Below are 19,841 nucleotides of genomic sequence, written 5' to 3' on the forward strand. Positions count from 1 at the left end.
CTCTTCACGAGGCGGCTGGCAGCCCCAGTCGGTGGTGCGGACCAGGAGTAGGCCGTCGCGTGACGCCAAGGGGTCGTGCCACCGCTGACGCAGCTTCTTGCCGTCGGGGGGAGGAGGGAACCCATCGGCGGCGGTGAGCACCCTGGCCGTCGTGTCGGGCCCGGTGATGTCCACCAAGTAGTGCAGCGTCGCATTGTAGTAGTTGATGTCGTACCGGGGCTCCACGTGGCCGCGCAGGAGGGAGGGGACGAAGCGGTCGGCGTGCCGGAGGCGCAAGGCCTTGCCGCCGCCCTCGACGCGGCGGCGCACGTCGCTGCACATCGCGGCGCCGCGGACGAGGGTGGCCGGGTCGGAGCGCGCCGCGATCTCCTGCACGATGTCGAGCGGGTGCGAGGGCGTCTGGTGTTGTTTGCGCCGCCATCCTCTTGCTGCTGCCTGTGCCGGCGGCCTGGGAGCGCCGCCGCCGCCGCCGCCGCCCGACATGGTGTTGATCCACCACGATCGAGATCTGCTGGGTCCGTGGAAAATCAGCGAGTATATACAGCCGGACTAGTAGGTGTTTGAGATCGCTCTGGTGAATTGTAGGCGGACTCGAAGCGATCAATGCCGGGACGCGCAAGGAATTACTGCAACTAAGTCGACCATGAAAAACACGGTCGCGACCAGCAGCTGCCTAGATAGTTTAGCCAGTTCACGTGTCTCGGGCCGCCCAGCGCCTGGTTCGGCTGGGCTACGCTACCTGCAGGCCGCAATGGAATTCGGCCCAAACTTACCAAGGGCGCATCGGGCTCAGTGCATGAAGCCATGGGTCATGGCCTGCCGATGACGGCACGGTGGCACCTGGCACAAGACGCCAGGCAAGCAAACGCGGGCGGACCCATCTGATCTCATCCCGCCCGTGCAAAGCAAAACAAACAGGTGACGGAAGGCTGCCGTCTTCTTCCTCTCGCAACTGCTCATCAAAGGTGTAGGCATGGCATGGCCAGGGAGATTCCAGATGACCCTAGGCTCGCTCTACTGCCCATCACTGCTTGATACTGTATCTACAAATCGCATGGGCAAGACGAGACAAGATTTAAACATACTGCTGCTTGTACTATTACCATATTTCAGAAAGGGCCTCCCCCTAGTTAGCTTCTTGTGTTGTACTAGTTAGCTTCTTGTGTTGTATCTACAATGTATACGTAGCAGCTCATTGTTCTTTTAGGAAAAATAGTAAAGCTAATAAGCTCATTGCATCCAAAGGAGGAAATAAAGATCCACAGTAAGGGTGCGTTTAGATCACTTTGCATTTTGTATTTTTGAAAATGAATCTTTAATATTTGAAGTATTAAATGTAGACTAATCACAAAATTAATTACAGATCTCTGTAAACTACGAGATGAATCTAATGAGCCTAACTAATCCATCATTAGACTGTGTTTACTGTGGCATTACTGTAGCAATTTAGTGCCTAATCTCGTACTAATTAGGCTCATTATATTCATCTCGCGATTTACAGTTCATTTATGTAATGCGATTTATTTTTTGACTACATTTAGTACACTATGCAAGTGATTTACAAAATTTTTACATTTTGCGTTTTGAGATCTAAACGAGACCTAACATTGACACAGCACTCCCTGTCAGATCAGATCTCGGAAAGTGTTTTTTAAAGATGGATCTCGATGGGGGATTCACTTGTGTGCTGGAGAAGTTGTCAGCATGTACCTGTACAGCTCCGACAGCATTCTTCAGTACTAAATTAACTAACTAATCCTTTCCGGAATCTGCATGCTCCATCTTTCATTTTTGCCGTTTGCGGCAATAACTAAGCACCTGATCTTCTGCATCTAAGCCTGCAAATCCAGGCAGAGCTGTCCTTAACTTTAATACTCCTCAGCTCAGCCAGTGGCAGATCCACATTTGATGCATACTTGTACCCCAGATCTTCGGGATGCCATCCCATCACTTTCCCTGAGCTACAAACCAAACAGATCGAGATATTAATCGAGGGACATGGACCCCGAGGAAAAAAAAATATCTCCTCTCTCTCTCTGTCTATCTCCATAGGCCATGGCGAGATCTGCAAGTTGCAGAGCGCGCTCGTGCCGCATCTAGGCGTCGTCACTTGTCAGGCGGCAACATTGGCTCGGTAGAGCTCGGAGAGGCTGCCGAGCACTGTGACGGGCGCGGCTTCGTCTTCACGTGTCGCGGTGCCACCGCATGGCCGGCCGCTCCCAGCCACACAACCAAGCAGTGAAGCAGAGCAAATTGCTATTCTTCACCGTCTCAAAATTAGGAATCGGGAAGCGTTCCGCCCCGAATCCACGGAGGGAGGAAAAAGGCTCCCTTTTTTATGCTTTCACTGCAGTTTCAGGCGACGCTTTCCCAGGCTCGCCACGCCCTGCGCTCCCCCGTCGTAGACGTCGCCTTCGCCTCCACCCCCCTTTTTTATGCTTTCACTGCAGTTTCAGGCGACGCTTTCCCAGGCTCGCCACGCCCTGCGCTCCCCCGTCGTAGACGTCGCCTTCGCCTCCACCCCCCCTCGCGTCGCCTTCTATCTTTGGGGGGGAAAGCCTTTGCCGCTCCCTCACTCTCTGTGTCACGTATCTCCTCGGTTGCTGATTCCCCGCTCGTTTGTCGCCATTGCCGCACCTCGTGCCCTGTGAAGGTAACCTCTGCGCCGTTCTCTGCTCTCTGATTGGTTTCTTCTTCCCGCTGTTCTTGATCTGCTGCCGTGTGCTGCACGGGGTTACTCCTGGTAGCTGGTTCTGGGCGGCCTTGGCCATGGCAGTAGTTGGATAGGAAAGCCTAGCTATAGGAATGTGGGGAATTTCTTGGCTGGACGAATCTGGGCAGGCCTTTTTCAACGGATTCTGATTCCTGAATCTTGCGATTTGCGAACCTTGTTTATTACTGGAGAAATGGAAAGGAGCAGGCAGGGAGGGAGCCAGGAAGAAGAATATATATGCGGGATCTTGTATGGTGAAATCACTCATCCTGTGGATTCTCGGTTGATCTTTTGGGCGAATATTCATGGGAGCGGGGAGCCTATAGTAGATTCTACTTGAAGCTATCAGCTACGGGATTCGTTCTTCAATCTTGCGAATCTTACTTCTTTTGTATGCATAATACATCAATACATTCAGCCTCCTGATTTCTCTCAATTCTTTTTCCTGTTAAAAGGCATGGCGAGCTCGGGGCCAACGTCTGGGAAGAAATCTCTAAATACAGTGACTTTGCTTTTCAAATTACCATATTACACACAATGGGGGCAGAGCCTTCTGATCACCGGCTCGGAACCGGCACTGGGTTCGTGGAATGTCAAGCAAGGACTGTCTCTGAGTCCAGTTCATCAGGATAATGAGCTAATCTGGTGTGGAAAAGTGTCTGTTGCTGCTGCCTTCACCTGTGAGTACAAATACTATGTAGTGGATGACAACAAGAACGTTTTGAGATGGGAGGCTGGGGAGAATAGGAAACTAGTCCTGCCAAGTGGCGTTCAAGAAGGAGACATAATTGAAATCCGTGACTGGTGGCAGGTACCGATCATTTTTATCACTAGTGTTAACATTGTATATTTCTGTGCTCTACAATAAGCAGTAGAAATAGCAGCAATTATCGTTGTTGTATTTGCTATATTAGAAGGCTGATTATGGCATTGAGTTTCTCAAGTTCATGTCGTACAAGTTTCTTGTGTTTTTTTGTTCATGTTGGACAAAAAGAAGCCTTTTGTTCTGTATTGTGTTTAGATTTATTTATTTATTTTGGATTCAGGATGCTTCTGAAGCCCTTTTCCTTAGAAGCGCATTCAAGAATGTTGTTTTCAATGCTACAGAAGGTGTTAAAAAGGAATCCCAGTCGGCATCCCTCAATAAAAGTTTGGATCCTGAAGGTATCATCCTTATCATCATTTATATTAAAAGCAGTTGAGCGAGCAGGAGTGTTCAATCTACAGATATCTGATATTTCGTGATAAAAATATTGCTGAAAAATAATTGATATAGCGCCATGTCTTCAGATGTTAAGTACACCAAATGCAACAAGCTGATAATTTTTTTTAAGAAAAATCTTCCAACTTCTCAAGATGTATAGAGCTCGCTGAGATGATGCCTTTTGCTTGTTCTTATGTATTTTAAAGGAAGTTCCCAGTTATGTTTATCCTTGGGGGCTGGGCTTCTGAAACAAAAGAAAATTTCTTTTGAAAACCTTGCAGGGACCATCTATTTCTATTACAAATGGAAATAGAAAAAGAAAGAATTTATATTTTAGGAGCACCTCATGAAGTTATCATTTTTAATTCTTATACAATATTTTCGCTGAGCAGATATCGTTGTCCAGTTCGTAATTAGCTGTCCTCGACTCGAATCTGGCTCTACTGTAAGTACGCTTCAAGGATATCTTACTTCTACATGCTATCCTTAATTATCTTAATCAATATCATAGTTACTTAGTTAATTAATTAATTTGTATCTTATTCCTGGTGTGGGCATGTCTGCTGATAACTTTAGGTTGTCGTCACTGGAAGTAATCCTCAGTTAGGAAGATGGCAAGCTCAAGATGGTCTCAAGCTGACCTATGTTGGAGATTCCTTGTGGAAAGCAATCTGTGTTTTGCGGAAGTCTGAGTTCCCTGTAAAATATCCTTTTGCCCTTATTTTTTATTGGATGTGCCATACTGTATGAATATTCTTTTGCCAGTATTCTTCAATGCATCATCTTTTTAGCTGTTGGCTAATATGCTACCTTTTTCTTTAAATTGAGGGTGGTTGTCCTTAACATCTTTTCCACATACAAATACTGTCAAATCAGTCAAGCAGGAAACTCTTCATTGGAGCTAGGTCCAAACAGAGAGGTTGATATCGATTTATCATCACCAAAGCAATCCAGATATGTCGTGTTATCTGATGGTGCCCTCCGGGTAATATATCCAATCCGGTTTATTGCTATAAGATCTCTCTAGGAATTTCTTGACCATTTTTAACTAGAAATCATCAACATGCTCTGATGCATTGTATGCAATTAGTAGCATTCAGTATACATGAACATATGCTTAAAGAATCTGCTAGAAATCTATGCACTATACACAACCAATAATGTAATGCTTCTTCTGCATTTACCAGGATGAACCATGGAGGGGTGCAGGTGTTGCTGTACCTGTGTTTTCAATAAGATCAGATGAGGACCTTGGTGTTGGAGAATTTCTAGATCTTAAACTTCTTGTTGACTGGGCAGTCAATTCAGGTTTCCATCTTGTTCAGCTCCTTCCAATCAACGATACTTCAGTTAACGGGATGTGGTGGGATTCTTATCCATACAGGTACGGCTATATTCAATACCAAAGATTCCTGTTCATAATGGTGATTTTCTTGGAGTACATAAGGACCATATCTAAACCTAGGAATGCCCCTCGTGTTTATTGGCAGCTCACTCTCTGTATTTGCGTTGCACCCCTTGTACCTGAGAGTACAAGCACTTTCAGATGCGATTCCAGCAGATGTCAAGGTATACATTCGTTTTGCTTCCATATTTATTCATTGTATGTCCTGGCTGTGTTGTGTTTTCATTTCATTAATGATTGAATAGGTTATTCCTCACCTCATTTAGCACTCAATTTGAAATCTATCACAGGAAGAGATTCAGCAGGCAAAGAAGCAATTGGATAAAAAGGTAAGTGTGTTTGCGTGTTAACATTGATTCTGCTGCTGTTTTAGTAAATGTCTAATATTTGGCTATTTCTCTAACTTGAAAATGACCTGGAGATTAGGATGTTGACTATGAGGCAACATTGTCCTCAAAATTATCGATTGCTAGGAAAATATTCAATTTAGAAAAGGACAAAGTGCTAAACTCCAGTTCTTTCAAGCAGTTTTTATCTGAAAATGAGGTACATCCACTGCCACTTTGTTTATTATGTGTAATCATGGTACTTGATTGCCTAGTCCAAACTGCATGTAATAAGCTTTTATACTGTGTTCTAATAGGAATGGTTGAAACCATATGCGGCATTTTGCTTTTTGCGGGACTTTTTCGAGACATCTGATCACAGCCAATGGGGTCGGTTTTCTCAGTTTTCCAAGGAAAAGGTATTGAAACCATTATTCTGCATTGGTTCTTGGATCTTTTTAGGCACTATAGCTTGCTAATAACAGATCATTTGATATATATTCTTTCATTTGGTCTAATTCTTTGTGAGTGCGCATGTGTAACATGAGCACTAAGATGATTTCCTTCTGTAATGTGTTTCAGCTTGAGAAGCTTATTTCTGAAGGTACTTTGCACCATGACGTTATCCATTTTCATTACTATGTTCAGTACCATCTATATATGCAAGTAAGTATTGTCTGTTGATGTTGTCATCTGAACTGCTTATAGAATCACGCTCATGTATATATCTTTTGACATCATTTTTATTCGCTTTTTTAGTTATCTGATGCAGCTGCATATGCAAGAAAGAAAAAGGTTATCCTGAAAGGTGATTTACCTATTGGCGTTGACAGGAATAGTGTGGATACTTGGGTATACCCAACTTTATTTCGCATGAATACTGCTACCGGAGCACCTCCTGATTATTTTGACAAGAATGGTCAAAATTGGGGTTTTCCAACATATAACTGGGAGGAGATGTCAAAGGATAATTATGGGTGGTGGCGAGCTCGTCTGACACAGGTTATTTAACATGTTAGTTTCTGTATGTCTGATGGTCATACTTTCCTTCTATTGTTCATATCCTTTTAGCACATTGCAGATGGCAAAGTACTTCACAGCATACCGGATAGACCACATTTTGGGTTTCTTTAGAATATGGGAGCTTCCAGATCATGCTGCAACAGGTTTATTAGGGAAATTTAGACCTTCAATTCCTCTTAGTCAGGTAAGTTTCTGTATCTGCTGAGCAAATCAAAATGGGCCAGAGAAAACATTCGGACCAGTTTATCTAACTTGTCCTTGACTTTCAGGAGGAGTTTCTAAGTGAAGGACTATGGGATTTCAATAGAATGAGTCGGCCATACATTCGTCAAGAAATTCTGGAGGTTGCTGTGTTTAAAATGATGTTCATGTTTCCGAATCCTTCTTCAGTAAAATTTCAGGGCATAATCATGAAATTTCTTTTTTTTCCCAGGAGAAGTTTGGATCCTTTTGGACAGTCATTGCGGCCAACTTTCTAAATGAGTATCAGAAACAGTGTTATGAGGCAATGCAATGAGTCATATTCTTTATGTAGAACATATCAGCTATTTAATAGTGCACTACAAATCTCACTATAAACATCTCTATTTTTTGTTCCGAGTTGTGTTACTTTAGTGCAATTTCGTTTCTAAAATACTACCGACTTTGATCTCACATGTTTTCTATTCTTTGCTTCACTTGTATAGTTTAAAGAAGATTGCAACACAGAGAAAAAGATTATTGCAAAGATTAAAACAAGTCCTGAAAAATCACTGTGGCTAGAGAAAGAAGACAGTATCCGCCGTGGTCTTTTTGATTTATTACAGGTGATTTGGCCTTCTATTGTGATATACTTGCTTTGTTGTAGGCACACTTTATTATCCAAGTTATGACTTCTCCTAATATGTCCAGCTCCTTTTCAATTTGGATTAAGTACTGTTTGTTCTGCAGAATGTTGTTCTTATCAGGGATCCAGAGGACCCCACAAAATTTTATCCCCGTTTCAACCTGGAAGATACTTCAAGTTTTAGGGACCTTGATGAACACAGGTAATGTTAATGGTTCTCAACTATAGTTTTTCTATTCTCCATGTTCAAGTTGAGGGGATTTGATCCAGTTGTGATTTAGTCTGTAAATTTGCTTCAGTCTACTAAATGTTTATAAAATATAGTGTGGAAGTGTAAGGGTGTTTTGTTATTTTACTTTGTTATCTCCAGCTCTTTAGATACCCTGTTGCCAAGAAAAAAGAAATTAGTATATTAGTGTCCTTACAATAGGCATTTTCATGAAAACAAAATCAGCTCACACCACCTTTTCAGCTTTGCTATTTTTGCTCTTGATTTATGTAATATTTTGTAACCGAATCTGTGTTTGTGGCTTATGTCATCCTCTCATCGAACAATGTTTTACAGCAAAAATGTTCTCAGAAGATTGTATTATGACTATTATTTTGCTCGCCAAGAAAATCTCTGGCGTCAAAATGCACTGAAGACTCTGCCTGTCCTGTTGAACTCGTCAGATATGTTGGCATGTGGAGAAGACCTTGGTCTTATCCCTGCTTGTGTTCACCCTGTATGACCCCTTCTCTGGACATGCTAAGTTGCTAAATAATGTACTGATTTTTACTCACTGTTAATAAGTAACAATAAAAACTTCTTTACAGGTTATGCAAGAACTTGGGTTGATTGGACTGCGTATCCAAAGAATGCCTAGTGAACCAAACACGGAATTCGGTATTCCTTCTCAATACAGCTATATGACGGTGTGTTTCTGTCCTCTACAATATTACACTCAGATACAGCTGGAAATATATTGAAAAGTATATTCTGACTAAAAATAATACAGAGATTCAGAGGGTCCAAGTTGGATCGATGAACATTTTTTTTAAGCGATGAACAATTTTTCGCTGGAATGTTTCAGGTTTGTGCTCCCTCATGTCATGATTGCTCTACATTACGTGCTTGGTGGGAAGAAGACGAAGGAAGAAGAAGTCGTTTCTACAAGACTGTAGTTGGCAGTGATGAAGAGCCCCCATCTCGCTGCACCCCAGAAGTAGTTCACTTCATTGTTCAGCAGCATTTTGATGCTCCATCAATGTGGGCAATCTTTCCACTTCAGGTAAAGAATTTGATTGACATCATAGATCAATTTCTCACCTGACATAAGCTGACGAGCACACTTCGCGTTTGGCATTTATCAGGACCTTCTCGCACTGAAAGACAAGTACACCTCAAGACCAGCACCAGAGGAAACAATCAATGACCCCACTAACCCAAGGCACTATTGGAGATTCCGTAAGTCAATTTCCATTATTTTTTCTCCTCTTCATCAAATATGCACTATCGACTTTTTTTGAAAGATAATTGAAGCATCTGTGGTAGAAAAAAAGGCATTTCATTTTTTTTTTTGAAAATATTAAGGCTATTCTTGAATGATGCTTTATTTTTCTTTTTGAAAACAATGACGCTTTCTTTTGAGGTAATGGCTCCCATTCAATTTGTTGACATGATGACGATAGGCATGTTTTTGGTGTTGTACGGTTCAGTAGTCTTGATGTTAGATGAATTGCATGATGTATCTGCTGCCCGGAACATAAACAGTTCAGCATATGTGTTTATGCTACTACCTGCTTAACCATTTGATCTGGACTCATCAAGTGAGGCAGCACAGCAGGCGAATTTAATATTTGGAGTCACGATACAATTCTAGCCTGTCAACATTGAATTATCGAATAAACAATAGCTATGAGGGCAAATTTTTAGGATACCATCGTTTTCATATGGGCCATTGACACAGCTTTCTAAGCTAAAGCGACTTGTCTCAAGTTCCACATGCGATTCACACTCCTGTTGTAATTTAATCTGAAAAAGGCAATTCTCTTCCTTAGATCTAACTTCTCCCTAAAATTTTCAGGTGTCCATGTGACGTTGGAGTCCCTGCTGGATGACAAGGACATCCAGGCAACCATCAAGGGCCTTGTCACAAGTAGCGGGAGATCCTTCCCTGGAAAGAAGGTGGAAGGTGCCGACGAAAGCGGAGAGAAGCTATCTAAGGTGCAGTTGAATGGTAAAGCTTAGGAAAGGATCGCAATAGCAGAATGCGACCACGATTACAAGTAAATAGAATAAGGGGACACATTGCGTTACCATGTTGGTTGGTTTGTCCGCTTATGTTGTTTAAGCTAGAAATGTCCCGTGAAATTCTTTCGACACATGAAATAAGGAGTGTGACCTGTCAAGTCAGAAAGTGAAATAATTCATTCCATTCATAAAATTGTTCCTCTCATGATCCAACTATTTCTTATTGGTGCATTTCTGCTTCAGTCTGATTCAAGCCATTGAAATGGCCTCTTTTTGCATTATATAAGCTGGCCAAATCAAGCGGTATCGGTGCGTCTGTGGTGCATCACATACGAATAATGCTGTTTTTTTTTCTTTTCTGAGAATAAATTCTGCTCTAGATTTGTGTTCTGCTCTGCTAGAACTCTAGGGGGAGACAGTTCCATATCTCTTGTCGGTGAGCATAAGAAAAAGGTCATGGCTATGGATGGTTCTCCTGCTGCTGCTGCTTTCCATCATGGCCTCTACTTTTTTAGAGCTTGCCTATACCAAATGCCATTTTACAAAAATATTAGAAGCTGCATTGCTTGCTATTGAAGTGGTCCAAAGTTTTGGTTACACCAAATGCCAATTGATAATCACATTATCAGCAGCTGCCCTTGATCGATGTTGTGGTCCTGGTTGTGAAGCTTTCTTCCTTGATTTCTTTTTGAATAAATTTCTTCCTTGATTTCAGAACTGGTTGGGCACAGTCATCTAAAAGGACAGGTTGGGCACTCGTTTTTGTCTCTGCAAGTAGGATACATGTCCCTTTGTACTATCACTGAAAAGGTAGCGAAACTGAAGAAATGGACATGGGCACATGGCCATCTCCCTAGCTCAGATCACTCTGCATCTGGAGTCTAAAAGCGGGTACCCTATTTTCTTTTGGCTATGGGAAAGTCTAAAAGTTTTTATTTCGGTCAGAAGTCTAAAGAGATCTTTGAACTGTACCCTATTTTCTGAAATTGAAGGGGAGAGAAATGGACGTGTCATCTGCAGTCAGTAGTACAATCTGGGACATTGCGTGCATCATATGCTGTCTTATCTGAAAGGCTCCGAAAGGGCCTGGGCAGCTGATTAACCAGCTGAAAATCAGTAACGCACAAGATTGAAATTTGAACAGGCGCTGGAAAAATTTAGTTTATTATTAGTAAACCACCCCCTATCGTGCAAGAGCCATCGCTTTGTTGCCTCCTTTACGTCGCTTTACAACACCAAACCCATTCCATAATCAGTGGTTAACTGGTTAGAATTTCCATCTCCATTTATTTTCTTTTCCTTTCATTTTATCTTTTAGAGCAGTCCCAGGAGTGATCTGACAGTTACCGACTGTCGGCAACAGTAACTGAACTTGGACCACAAAGATGAATACTACTACTATTTGGTCGTTGTTACCGCTGTAACTGAAGACGAAGATTATTCAGTCAGCTCAAAAGGCACTGCTTGTTTGCTTTCAGGCCCTGTTTTTTTGGGTGCCGAAATTCGGTGGCAACACCACCACGGAATTTGGAGTTGGACGAAGAAAGCGAGTTCCCTTGCTTTGCCACCTCTTTCTGGCCCTGTTTGGTTCGTGTTAGAATTGTAGCGCGCTAGGAATAGTAACACTTTGACCACTAATTACGGTGTCAAACAAAGTCAGTTTACAAAACCAACTTCAGAACCCCGCGCTAGTGACCCTGAAGAATTTAACGAGGCTTTTGACCGCACGATTAGAGGATGATACTATAGCATCACTGTAGCTAATTATCGATTAATTACCGTCATTAAATTCGTCGCGAAAAGTTACACTCATTCCTAAAAAAATTTACAAATAGACTTCATTTAGTATACCATGCATGCGAGATTCTCTTCTCGGGAAATGTGCGCGCTAGGATTCTTGCACTTCCAAACAAGGCCATCTCTCTGCACTTTATTTGGGGTTGGGCAGTTGATGTTGGCACCCACTGCTTTTCTTTTCTCAAAGATGGTTAACCTTTTCTTCCATTCACTCATTCATCCAGCACATCATAATGTTCTTTCTAGAATGAATGCTGTGATAATTCTCAGGGCGGCCGGGTTTAGGTTGAAGGTTGAATTAACAGCAAAGTAAGTATCCTACCTCACCAACTACTAACCCGATTTCTTCCCAAGATCAGATCGTGCTTTCTTGGTCAACATACACCAACCCAAAAATTGCTAAAAAAAATTGTGAAATGTCTGTACAGAGAAAAAAAAACATACAGTGTGTGTGTGCTGGGCTGCTGCTGGCACGGCGATTTGGGCTTCGCCGTCGTCGTGTTGCGAGCTGCGCTCGTGACGAGCGCAATACGCCGATCGATGTCGACTGAGTTCATGGATACCCGGAGGCGAGGCAGTCCTCCCAGAACTTGCGGTCCTCCTCCTGCCGCTCCGCCGCGCGCTTCGGGTCCTCCGCGGCGGCCTCCTCCTGCGCCAGCGCCGCCGCTTGCAGAGGGAACGTCCCGCCGCCGCCGACCGCCATGTTCTGCCACCAGACGCCGCTCCCCGCCTTGTTTCTTTCCTCCTCCTCGTCGTCGTCGGCGGCGTGCTGCTGGTAGCTGCTGCACTCGTCTCCCTCGACGCAGCTGCTGCACCCGTCGTCGTCGTCCATCCCCTCGTAGTCGTGGCAGCACGCGGTGCCGCCGCAGGAGGAGGAGGAGGAGGAGGAGGAGGAGGCGGCGGAGGAGTCCTCGGCCGCCGCGGCGCGTCGCGGGTCCGGGTGCGGGCACGACTCCGCGACGCTCTCGGTGTCGCTGTCGTACTCCATCTCGATGCCGGCGCGGGAACGCGGGACAAGCGCGAACGGCGGCGGGTGCACGGCGGCCATGGCGGCCTAGCCGGGACCGGGAGGGGTGGCGCGGACGGCGGAGCGGTGGCGAGAGCGACATGGGCAGACACCGCAGCTATTTATTTATAGCTGACCACGCGCCCAACTTGCCAAGCGGGCCACTAGCTGTCCAGTCCAACAATCCTGCTGCAGCCCACAAGCAGAAGAAGAAAATAGTATTTTCAAAATACTCCTGGTCCTGGAATATAGGAGTATTTGGCAAGAACTTTACCAATAAATATCTTAAGATTTTTCACAAGCCAGAATAAATTAAAACACTAACTGCCTAGCTAACCCAACGTAACAATTTTCAAGCGCATCATATATACGACCGCTGAAAATGCAGGTTCAGAAATCAGAAGGATTCAACCTGTTCTAGAAACGCTGGTTTGACTTGCTAGGTCGAGGAAAAAGGCCACCCGCGCGGCATGTTCGGTGAAAGTGCCATGAGTGTATTCCTTCAAAAAAAAAAAGTGCCATGAGTGTCACACTACTTGAAAGCGTCCAAAAACTGAGAGGGGAGAAATTATGACGCTACACGTTTTTGGTTCCGAGAATGTGCTGCACGCATTTCAGTAAGTAGTAGATGTCATTAGTACAAGTTTATATATTTTCCCAAAAATGTGCAAGCATTATTCTGAACAGAAACTTTTCAACAAAAAAAATTCTGAACAGAAACCTTTCAACAAATTTTTTTTTGAACGGAAACGTGTTATATATTGATGCGATCGAACAAATATATGGTAAGCACATATATATAGTGGCATTTTGTCTCAATTTTTTTGGTCTATAAACTTTCAATTTTTTTAAAAGTAGAAAAAATGCATTCTTTTAAGAAATATCTATCCGTTGCAAACCGAGTAAAATAAAATAAAAAGGAACACACATACTGAAATAAAAAAGAGACAAGAAAACGGTCATTATATTCTAGTCTGGTTTAGTTTCAGTTTTATCTCTGTGCCGTGGTTCGGTGATATCGAGATGAAGGCTCGTTTGTGGGTTTGGATTTGGAATAGTCTTTAGATGGACAGACAGGCAGTCGGCAGCGGAGTTCTAAAAATCATCAAGCAGGCCAGGCTATCAGTAAGCTAAGCACCGGCAGCACGCAGCAGGGGGAAAAGACGCGGCGTGGGGGTGGACCCGCTGCCGCGCAGGCTTTTGCTTGCAGCCCCCCGCGTTCTAGAAGCGCTGACCCCCGCCGCTTCTAGAACAAGGCCAAGCGCACCATTGATCTCGTCCCGCTCCCCTCAGCTGGTAGCCGTCGATCCGTCCGTGCGTCGTCTGTCCCTTTCGATCGATCCGTAGTGATGGTGATTCTCTTTTAATTTTTTTTTGAAAGAAAGATTCTCTTTTAATTTGTCCTGTGAATCTATGATCAACCCGCTAGATATCCCAAACTTAATTTAAACAGTTGCTGGACGTGACACTTGTATCGAAATGTTATAAAAGTATTGTGAGCATTAAATGTCACACTACATTAGCAAATTTGCTGACATGTATGGTAGAGTTATTTATAAGACTAGGATGAAAGATGAATATCCTAGTGATGATACTCCTCCAACGCAATTATCAAATTTTACCGTTACAATTACATAGTCTTGATAACTATACAATGAAACCTCCCGGAAGACTGACCTTAGCTTCTGCGATTCCCCAGCCGTCACCTCACGAGATACGGTACCTCTTCATCTGTATTTGACTTGTATTACTGATCATATTGATTGTGGAGCTTAATTTATTTAGAGCAGATATTATAAAGCCCTATCAGCAGGCTGTAATGTTTTTTTTTTGCAGGTAAAGGTTGTAATGTGTTCCACGTCATCAAAATCCGAGGTGGCGGAGCGAGAAAAAAAGAGAGGGAATGGAGAGGGCGCTTCGTTGGTCGCCCGACTGAACCGCGTGCATAGAGAGGGAGGCCTTGTTTGGTTTCTTAGAATTCTAGAAATAGTTATATTTTGACCGCTAATTACTATATTAAATAAATACAGTTTACAAAACCAACTTCAGAACTCTGTGCTTGGAACCCTGACGAATCTAATGAGGTCTTTGACCGCGTAATTAGAGGATGGTTACTGTAGCATCACTATAGCTAATTATAAATTAATTACCGTCATTAGATTCGTCGCGAAAAATTATATCCATCCCTGAAGATATTTTGCAAATAGACTTCATTTAGCCCTCTATGCGGATCCTAGAAGACGTATTGGAAGATTCCTAGAATGGAACCATACAAGGCCGAAAACGCTCGCTTCCAGCCCGACGCGACCAGATCCTATGTGGCCCAGTGTCTCTGAACTCCAAATGAAAGCAAGCATGCGATTGTGCCATGAACGGCAGGGTTCGTCAGTAGTGGAGCAACAAGCTGGGGCCACAAAGATGCACATCATAATAGATGGCATGCACGTATACAGAATAGATACTTGCATTTCTTTCCAAAAAAAGAATAGATACTTGCATTTTTGTTATATTCCTTCTCTTAGCCAACCGAATAGGACATTGGTCTCCATTATTGACTCTTCATGATATGGTGGGCACTTGTATTTAGCCAGCAAGCTAAATAAATAACTAGCCTTGCTCTTGCCAGCCCAGCCCGGCCTGCTCTGCTTGGCTACTGCATGCTCGTCAAAGACGGTAGCTGTCTATTTTCCAAAGTCGAACTCACGCACGGAGACCCGGGGATGTCTATTCCTAGCGCGCGAGGGCCAGCTCTGCTATCGCATAGCAGAAGGATTGCAGCAGGCTCCCCACCAGCCACGGAGCCATCCTGGCACCCTGCTGCATGCACAGCACTTTCTTCTTACGTACTAGAAATTGTTCAATTGGAGTAACTTGATGGTGAAACTTGAAGAAAATTGGTGTTCCACCCTAAAAAATATAAATTATTCTAGAACAAATAAAAATATTCATAAAAAGTAAAAATTGTTCTGAGAAGAAAACAAAATGTTCCAAAACAGAACAAGTTGTTCTAGAACAAATAAAAATATTTTAGAAAAAATATCATCTAAACATAGTCAAGTGTGGTCTAGTTTTGAAAATTTTATCGAAAAAAACGTAACGGTACAATCAGAACTTAATTTGAATAATTAATTTGCGATGTAGAGCATTTTTTATTTGAGTATTTGTATTGTACGGAATCCAAGGCACATCAGCTGCGCGGCAAAGTCCTTTCTGCGATGGATCGGCGCCCGCTCGCATATGCGACGAATAGAAATTTCCGGAGAACCCCCGCCGGTGAACCAAAACAGAGTAAGCAAGGCCACCCACGCCATGGACTAAATTACACGGATGTATGTATGACTACAGATGATTGTCAAAGTCATTTGCCCGATCCTCCTGCTGTGCCCTGCCGACTGCCGTAGACTACCCCGTCTCTCTCTCTCATTTGCTCCACGAAAGATCCTTCACAATACTTAATTTATGCAATATATTTAATTATGCGCCTGCTTTAATTTATTTTGTGGCACGCCAAAAAGGAAAAACAATAAAAAAAGGACTCCAAATATTCGCGCGCATCAATGCAAGCTCAACCGAGCCTTGCCTAGCTAATTGAAAGCAAGATTATTCCAGTCCATCCATCCATTAACCCTTTTCTGCGCTGATTGATTGGTAACAACATGGATAGATCTTCAACTGTACAGTACGTCGTCGTCTGCCTAGTGCCACCACATCATATTCATGCAAAGGTCTTCCCAGCAAAATAATTAAGTTTTCCCAATAATTATGATGTGTCCCTCCGTCTCTCTCTTCTTTCAGTTGTACCTAGAGCACCGTACCTGGCTAGAATAGCAGATTGCCCAAGTGCCCACTATTCACAGGGCAGCCACCTGAGCACATGCTGCCGTTGCCTTCCTTCCAGTATATTAATAAAGTCCTAATTGCAGTATCAGCATCAATAGGGCATTTGGTCTAGTGGTATGATTCTTGCTTTGGGTGCAAGAGGTCCCGAGTTCGATTCTCGGAATGCCCCTTTTATCATTTTTTTTCGCCTATAATGTGCTTTGACGCTAAGCAAATGACGGGGATGGCTTTCGCGTCCTGATCCTGAACATCTGCTCGTGGCTGAAGAATAGTCGCAGGCGTCTCAGACAGCAGCAAAATTGCACAGGGAGGGAAATACAACAGCCTAAATGACACACCTGCACTCAGTTCGGTCCAAAATGCCGGGCACAAAGCCAGTCGGGTGGAATTATTCTAGAATAACCGTGTGTTTAAATGATCCTCGCTAGGTTTGTTTCCACGTACGGTATAACGAATTAATGGAAACGATGATCCTTCTTTAGCAATAAATAAATGATAATTCGTGATTCATGTTGCAAAGTTGGGCATCTACCCTATGTAACATCAGGTTTTGTTAGCAAACGGATGTCTAGCCGAATTGGTTAGATAGCCTCAGTAGCACTCTCAGTAGCACTACAGATTTCAAACCGAGGTTAAGCCCGCACGAACACGGGTAACGGTGGAGCAAGGGTTTAAGGGTTTTCTCGATCTATATGAGGTTTTCTCTTATTCAATGCTCGGAGATTTCTTCCCTCCGCAGGCCGAGTTTTTTTTTTTTTGTTAAGCAGAATGCAAATGGAAGACTAGAAGTTGGATAGGAAGAAGATGTTCAGCATCTCACATTAAAAAAAAAGTGATCAGGACTAGGAAGTGTATCTGATGGAAGTAACATGTGTGGCCTCTAGCTTAGTAGTTAGTACTGCTAATAATAATATAACAGGAGCATAAGAACTTGCTAATAAGAACGTTTGCATAAACTATGGCAGAATAATACTTTGGTTCGTTAGTGGAAAATTTAAGAGCACAGTGTGTCGCAAAGAAAACCTCCCAGGATGAACGAACCTGCCGGCAGCCCAGCACGAACGGAGTTCACCGTGGAACAAAGTTTCTGAAGCAAATGGGACCTCTTCGTCGCAGTATATTTGAGCAAAGGGTGAAAAGGAGTGTTCCGAGGATGTGTTTGTGTTTGAAGGACGAAAAAGCAGCAGGACTAAAGAGGAGGTCAACGACTCAACAGCTAGCCTGCACGCGCAAAGGACCGATTTGCAAGGAGACAAAAGACCGAAGCACCGATTTGCAAGGAGGCAAAAAGGCCGAAGCGCTCTGGAAGAATTAGCAGGGACCTATGTGCAAGGCAAAAGTTGGACGCCCAAGGTCCACAGGGACATATGTGTAAGACAAAATTTGGACCAGGGTCCGGTGCGTAAAATCTCAAAAACATTTGGACCATTTCTCGAATTGTGCGTATATCAGACGTCTCCAAAGAGAGGACCCAGCTCGCACAAGATAGTATATAAGCTGGTTGCTGCGACGTTGCTCTAGCAAGGTGGAACTAAACTCTGTTCCTCCGCTCGTCTGTCGTCACCGCGCGTCCTCGCATTCCGCAGGGGGACCGAGCGCGTCCGCCGCACCGCAGCCAGTGCCTGGGCTGGTTCGTTTACCAGCGGCCCAGTTAAGAGAGGTACATGGGCCTTGTCCCGCTGCCATGCCCAGTGTTTGAGTTTCCTTTTTTTACTTTTTTTTTTGGGGGGATCATGCCCGTGCCCGTCCATGCCCTACACACAGCTTGTGTGGACGAATGGTCAGTGCGCGTAGCAACTGCAAGCGCAAGAAGAGTGCCATGCCGGTCTGGTTGCACAAAAACGTGGCGCATCTACAAACAAATCCTTGTTTTTGTCTCGAGTATACATACTGATGTAGTACACGCATGTACAGCCGTCGGATCATAAACATGCAGATAGAGCACCGACCAGCAGATCCAACGGAAACCTTTTGCAAGTTCTCGACGGCCAACCAAGCCCAGCTCGCCGGTGAGAATCTGATCGAGGTGATGTAACACCCGGTGATTAGCACATGGATCAAGCGCTAATTGCTGGTCAAAACACCATTAGCCATGGCCCACTCGTCATCCACCTTTCCATCCTTGCCATCCCATTTCCCTGTTCGGCACAGGGCAAGGCATGGCCATCGGCCAGCTGCCTCCCCTCTCGAAGCTGCTGTGCTGTGCTGGCCGGCGACGTCTTCAAGTCGTCCACGACGTCTTCCCGAGCTCGCCACCTGGCTTCACTCTCGCTCGCACTCCCGTTCCTCTTCCTCCAGCTCGAGCGTGAGCGAGCAGAGCCGAGCCATGGCTGCCCCTCGACGCCCCACGCCGAGCCGCCGTTTGAGCTCGCCCCGAGCTCCACCAAACCCCCAGGCCATTCACCACCTCCCTAGTTCCCTTCCCTGCCCTTCAGATCGAGCTCCGGCCGTCGCACGGCTGGGAATCGAGGATTTCCCGACCATCAGACCACCATGGACAGCACCTCCGCCCTCACCGTCGAAGTCCTACCTCCGGTCCTTCTCCATCCAACCTAGGTATAGAAATCGACTCCCCTCGACTCACTGATGCTTGTGCTCTCCTCGTTCTTACACGTTCCCGTTGTTTCCGCGCTCGTTCCCGAGCCATGCCGCCGTCGACAAGCTGCTGCTCGCCGCGAGCCGCGCTCACGCGCCTCTGGGCCGTGTCGCCGAGCGCCTCCACTCCGCCCGGCCCTGCTGAACCTTCCCAGCCCGGCCGCCCTTTCCACACCTCGCCGGAGCCCCGCCGCCGCGGCTCAGTTCGCCGCCGGCCCGCCGCTCGCCGTGGCGCCACCCCTACAGACCACCCCGAGCCCCCAAACCACCACCCACAGGTGCGCACGAGCCCCCTCAACCTTTTCCCCAACTCCCCCCTCGCCGCCGGGGCCGAACCTCGCCGGAAAACGGCCGCCCGAACCTCCCCTGTACTGCCCCGTCCGCCAAGGACCCATGCTGAGAAGAAATAGAAGTTCAGGGGCCTAGATGCAAAAGTTCGTTTCCTTTTTCTTTTGTTTTCAAAAACAGCAAACTTGTAAATTCAATATAAAATCGTAGAAAAATCAGAAAAATGCAAACTAAAATGTTTTGGAATACTTGCAACAATATCTACAACTTTCATTACATGCACATATTTATTTTATGTCTGTATTTTAATCTAGGAAAAAGATTAGATTACATAGGTTGTAATTATTCAAGGAGTTCTACTCACTATCTAGGGGTTATTTTTGGTGGGTAGCTACTTCATGCTATGCTTAGATTTGTGTAAAAATTTGAGCACTAGTTAATACTTTTAACTAGATGAAACCCTAGTTTTTGCTAGATCTAGTAGAATAATATATTCTTTTATTTCTGGATGTTATGATTTAGATATATGTATGAAACTTTTTCTGTGTATTTCCAATACTAAATTAACACCACTGTCCAAATTTC

General features: G+C 44.5%; 2 protein-coding genes and 1 non-coding gene across 3 annotated transcripts; 2 read left to right on the plus strand and 1 right to left on the minus strand.

The window, feature by feature from the left end:
• Positions 1 to 2,369: 2,369 nt before the first annotated feature.
• Positions 2,370 to 9,943, plus strand: LOC120662103 (4-alpha-glucanotransferase DPE2-like). The gene is made up of 23 exons (XM_039941198.1): positions 2,370 to 2,653; positions 3,169 to 3,524; positions 3,760 to 3,877; positions 4,310 to 4,362; positions 4,494 to 4,621; positions 4,773 to 4,902; positions 5,105 to 5,301; positions 5,408 to 5,486; positions 5,613 to 5,651; positions 5,749 to 5,868; positions 5,966 to 6,067; positions 6,231 to 6,314; positions 6,408 to 6,650; positions 6,730 to 6,855; positions 6,941 to 7,015; positions 7,105 to 7,176; positions 7,358 to 7,477; positions 7,602 to 7,699; positions 8,063 to 8,222; positions 8,314 to 8,412; positions 8,571 to 8,768; positions 8,851 to 8,944; positions 9,564 to 9,943. Exons 2-23 carry the CDS (start codon positions 3,171 to 3,173, stop codon positions 9,725 to 9,727), a joined length of 2,853 nt encoding a protein of 950 aa, XP_039797132.1. The 5' UTR covers positions 2,370 to 2,653; positions 3,169 to 3,170; the 3' UTR covers positions 9,728 to 9,943.
• Positions 9,944 to 11,775: 1,832 nt separating this feature from the next.
• Positions 11,776 to 13,025, minus strand: LOC120662104. Its single transcript, XM_039941199.1, has one exon. The coding sequence runs from the start codon at positions 12,573 to 12,575 to the stop codon at positions 12,081 to 12,083; it is 495 nt and encodes a 164-aa protein (XP_039797133.1). The 5' UTR covers positions 12,576 to 13,025; the 3' UTR covers positions 11,776 to 12,080.
• A 3,445-nt stretch (positions 13,026 to 16,470) lies between these two features.
• On the plus strand, positions 16,471 to 16,542 carry TRNAP-UGG. The gene has a single exon. It is a non-coding gene; the product is annotated as a tRNA-Pro (tRNA).
• The last annotated feature ends 3,299 nt before the right edge of the window (positions 16,543 to 19,841 follow it).

This window comes from Panicum virgatum, chromosome 2N (genome assembly GCF_016808335.1).
Source record: "Panicum virgatum strain AP13 chromosome 2N, P.virgatum_v5, whole genome shotgun sequence".
Taxonomy (NCBI): domain Eukaryota; kingdom Viridiplantae; phylum Streptophyta; class Magnoliopsida; order Poales; family Poaceae; genus Panicum; species Panicum virgatum.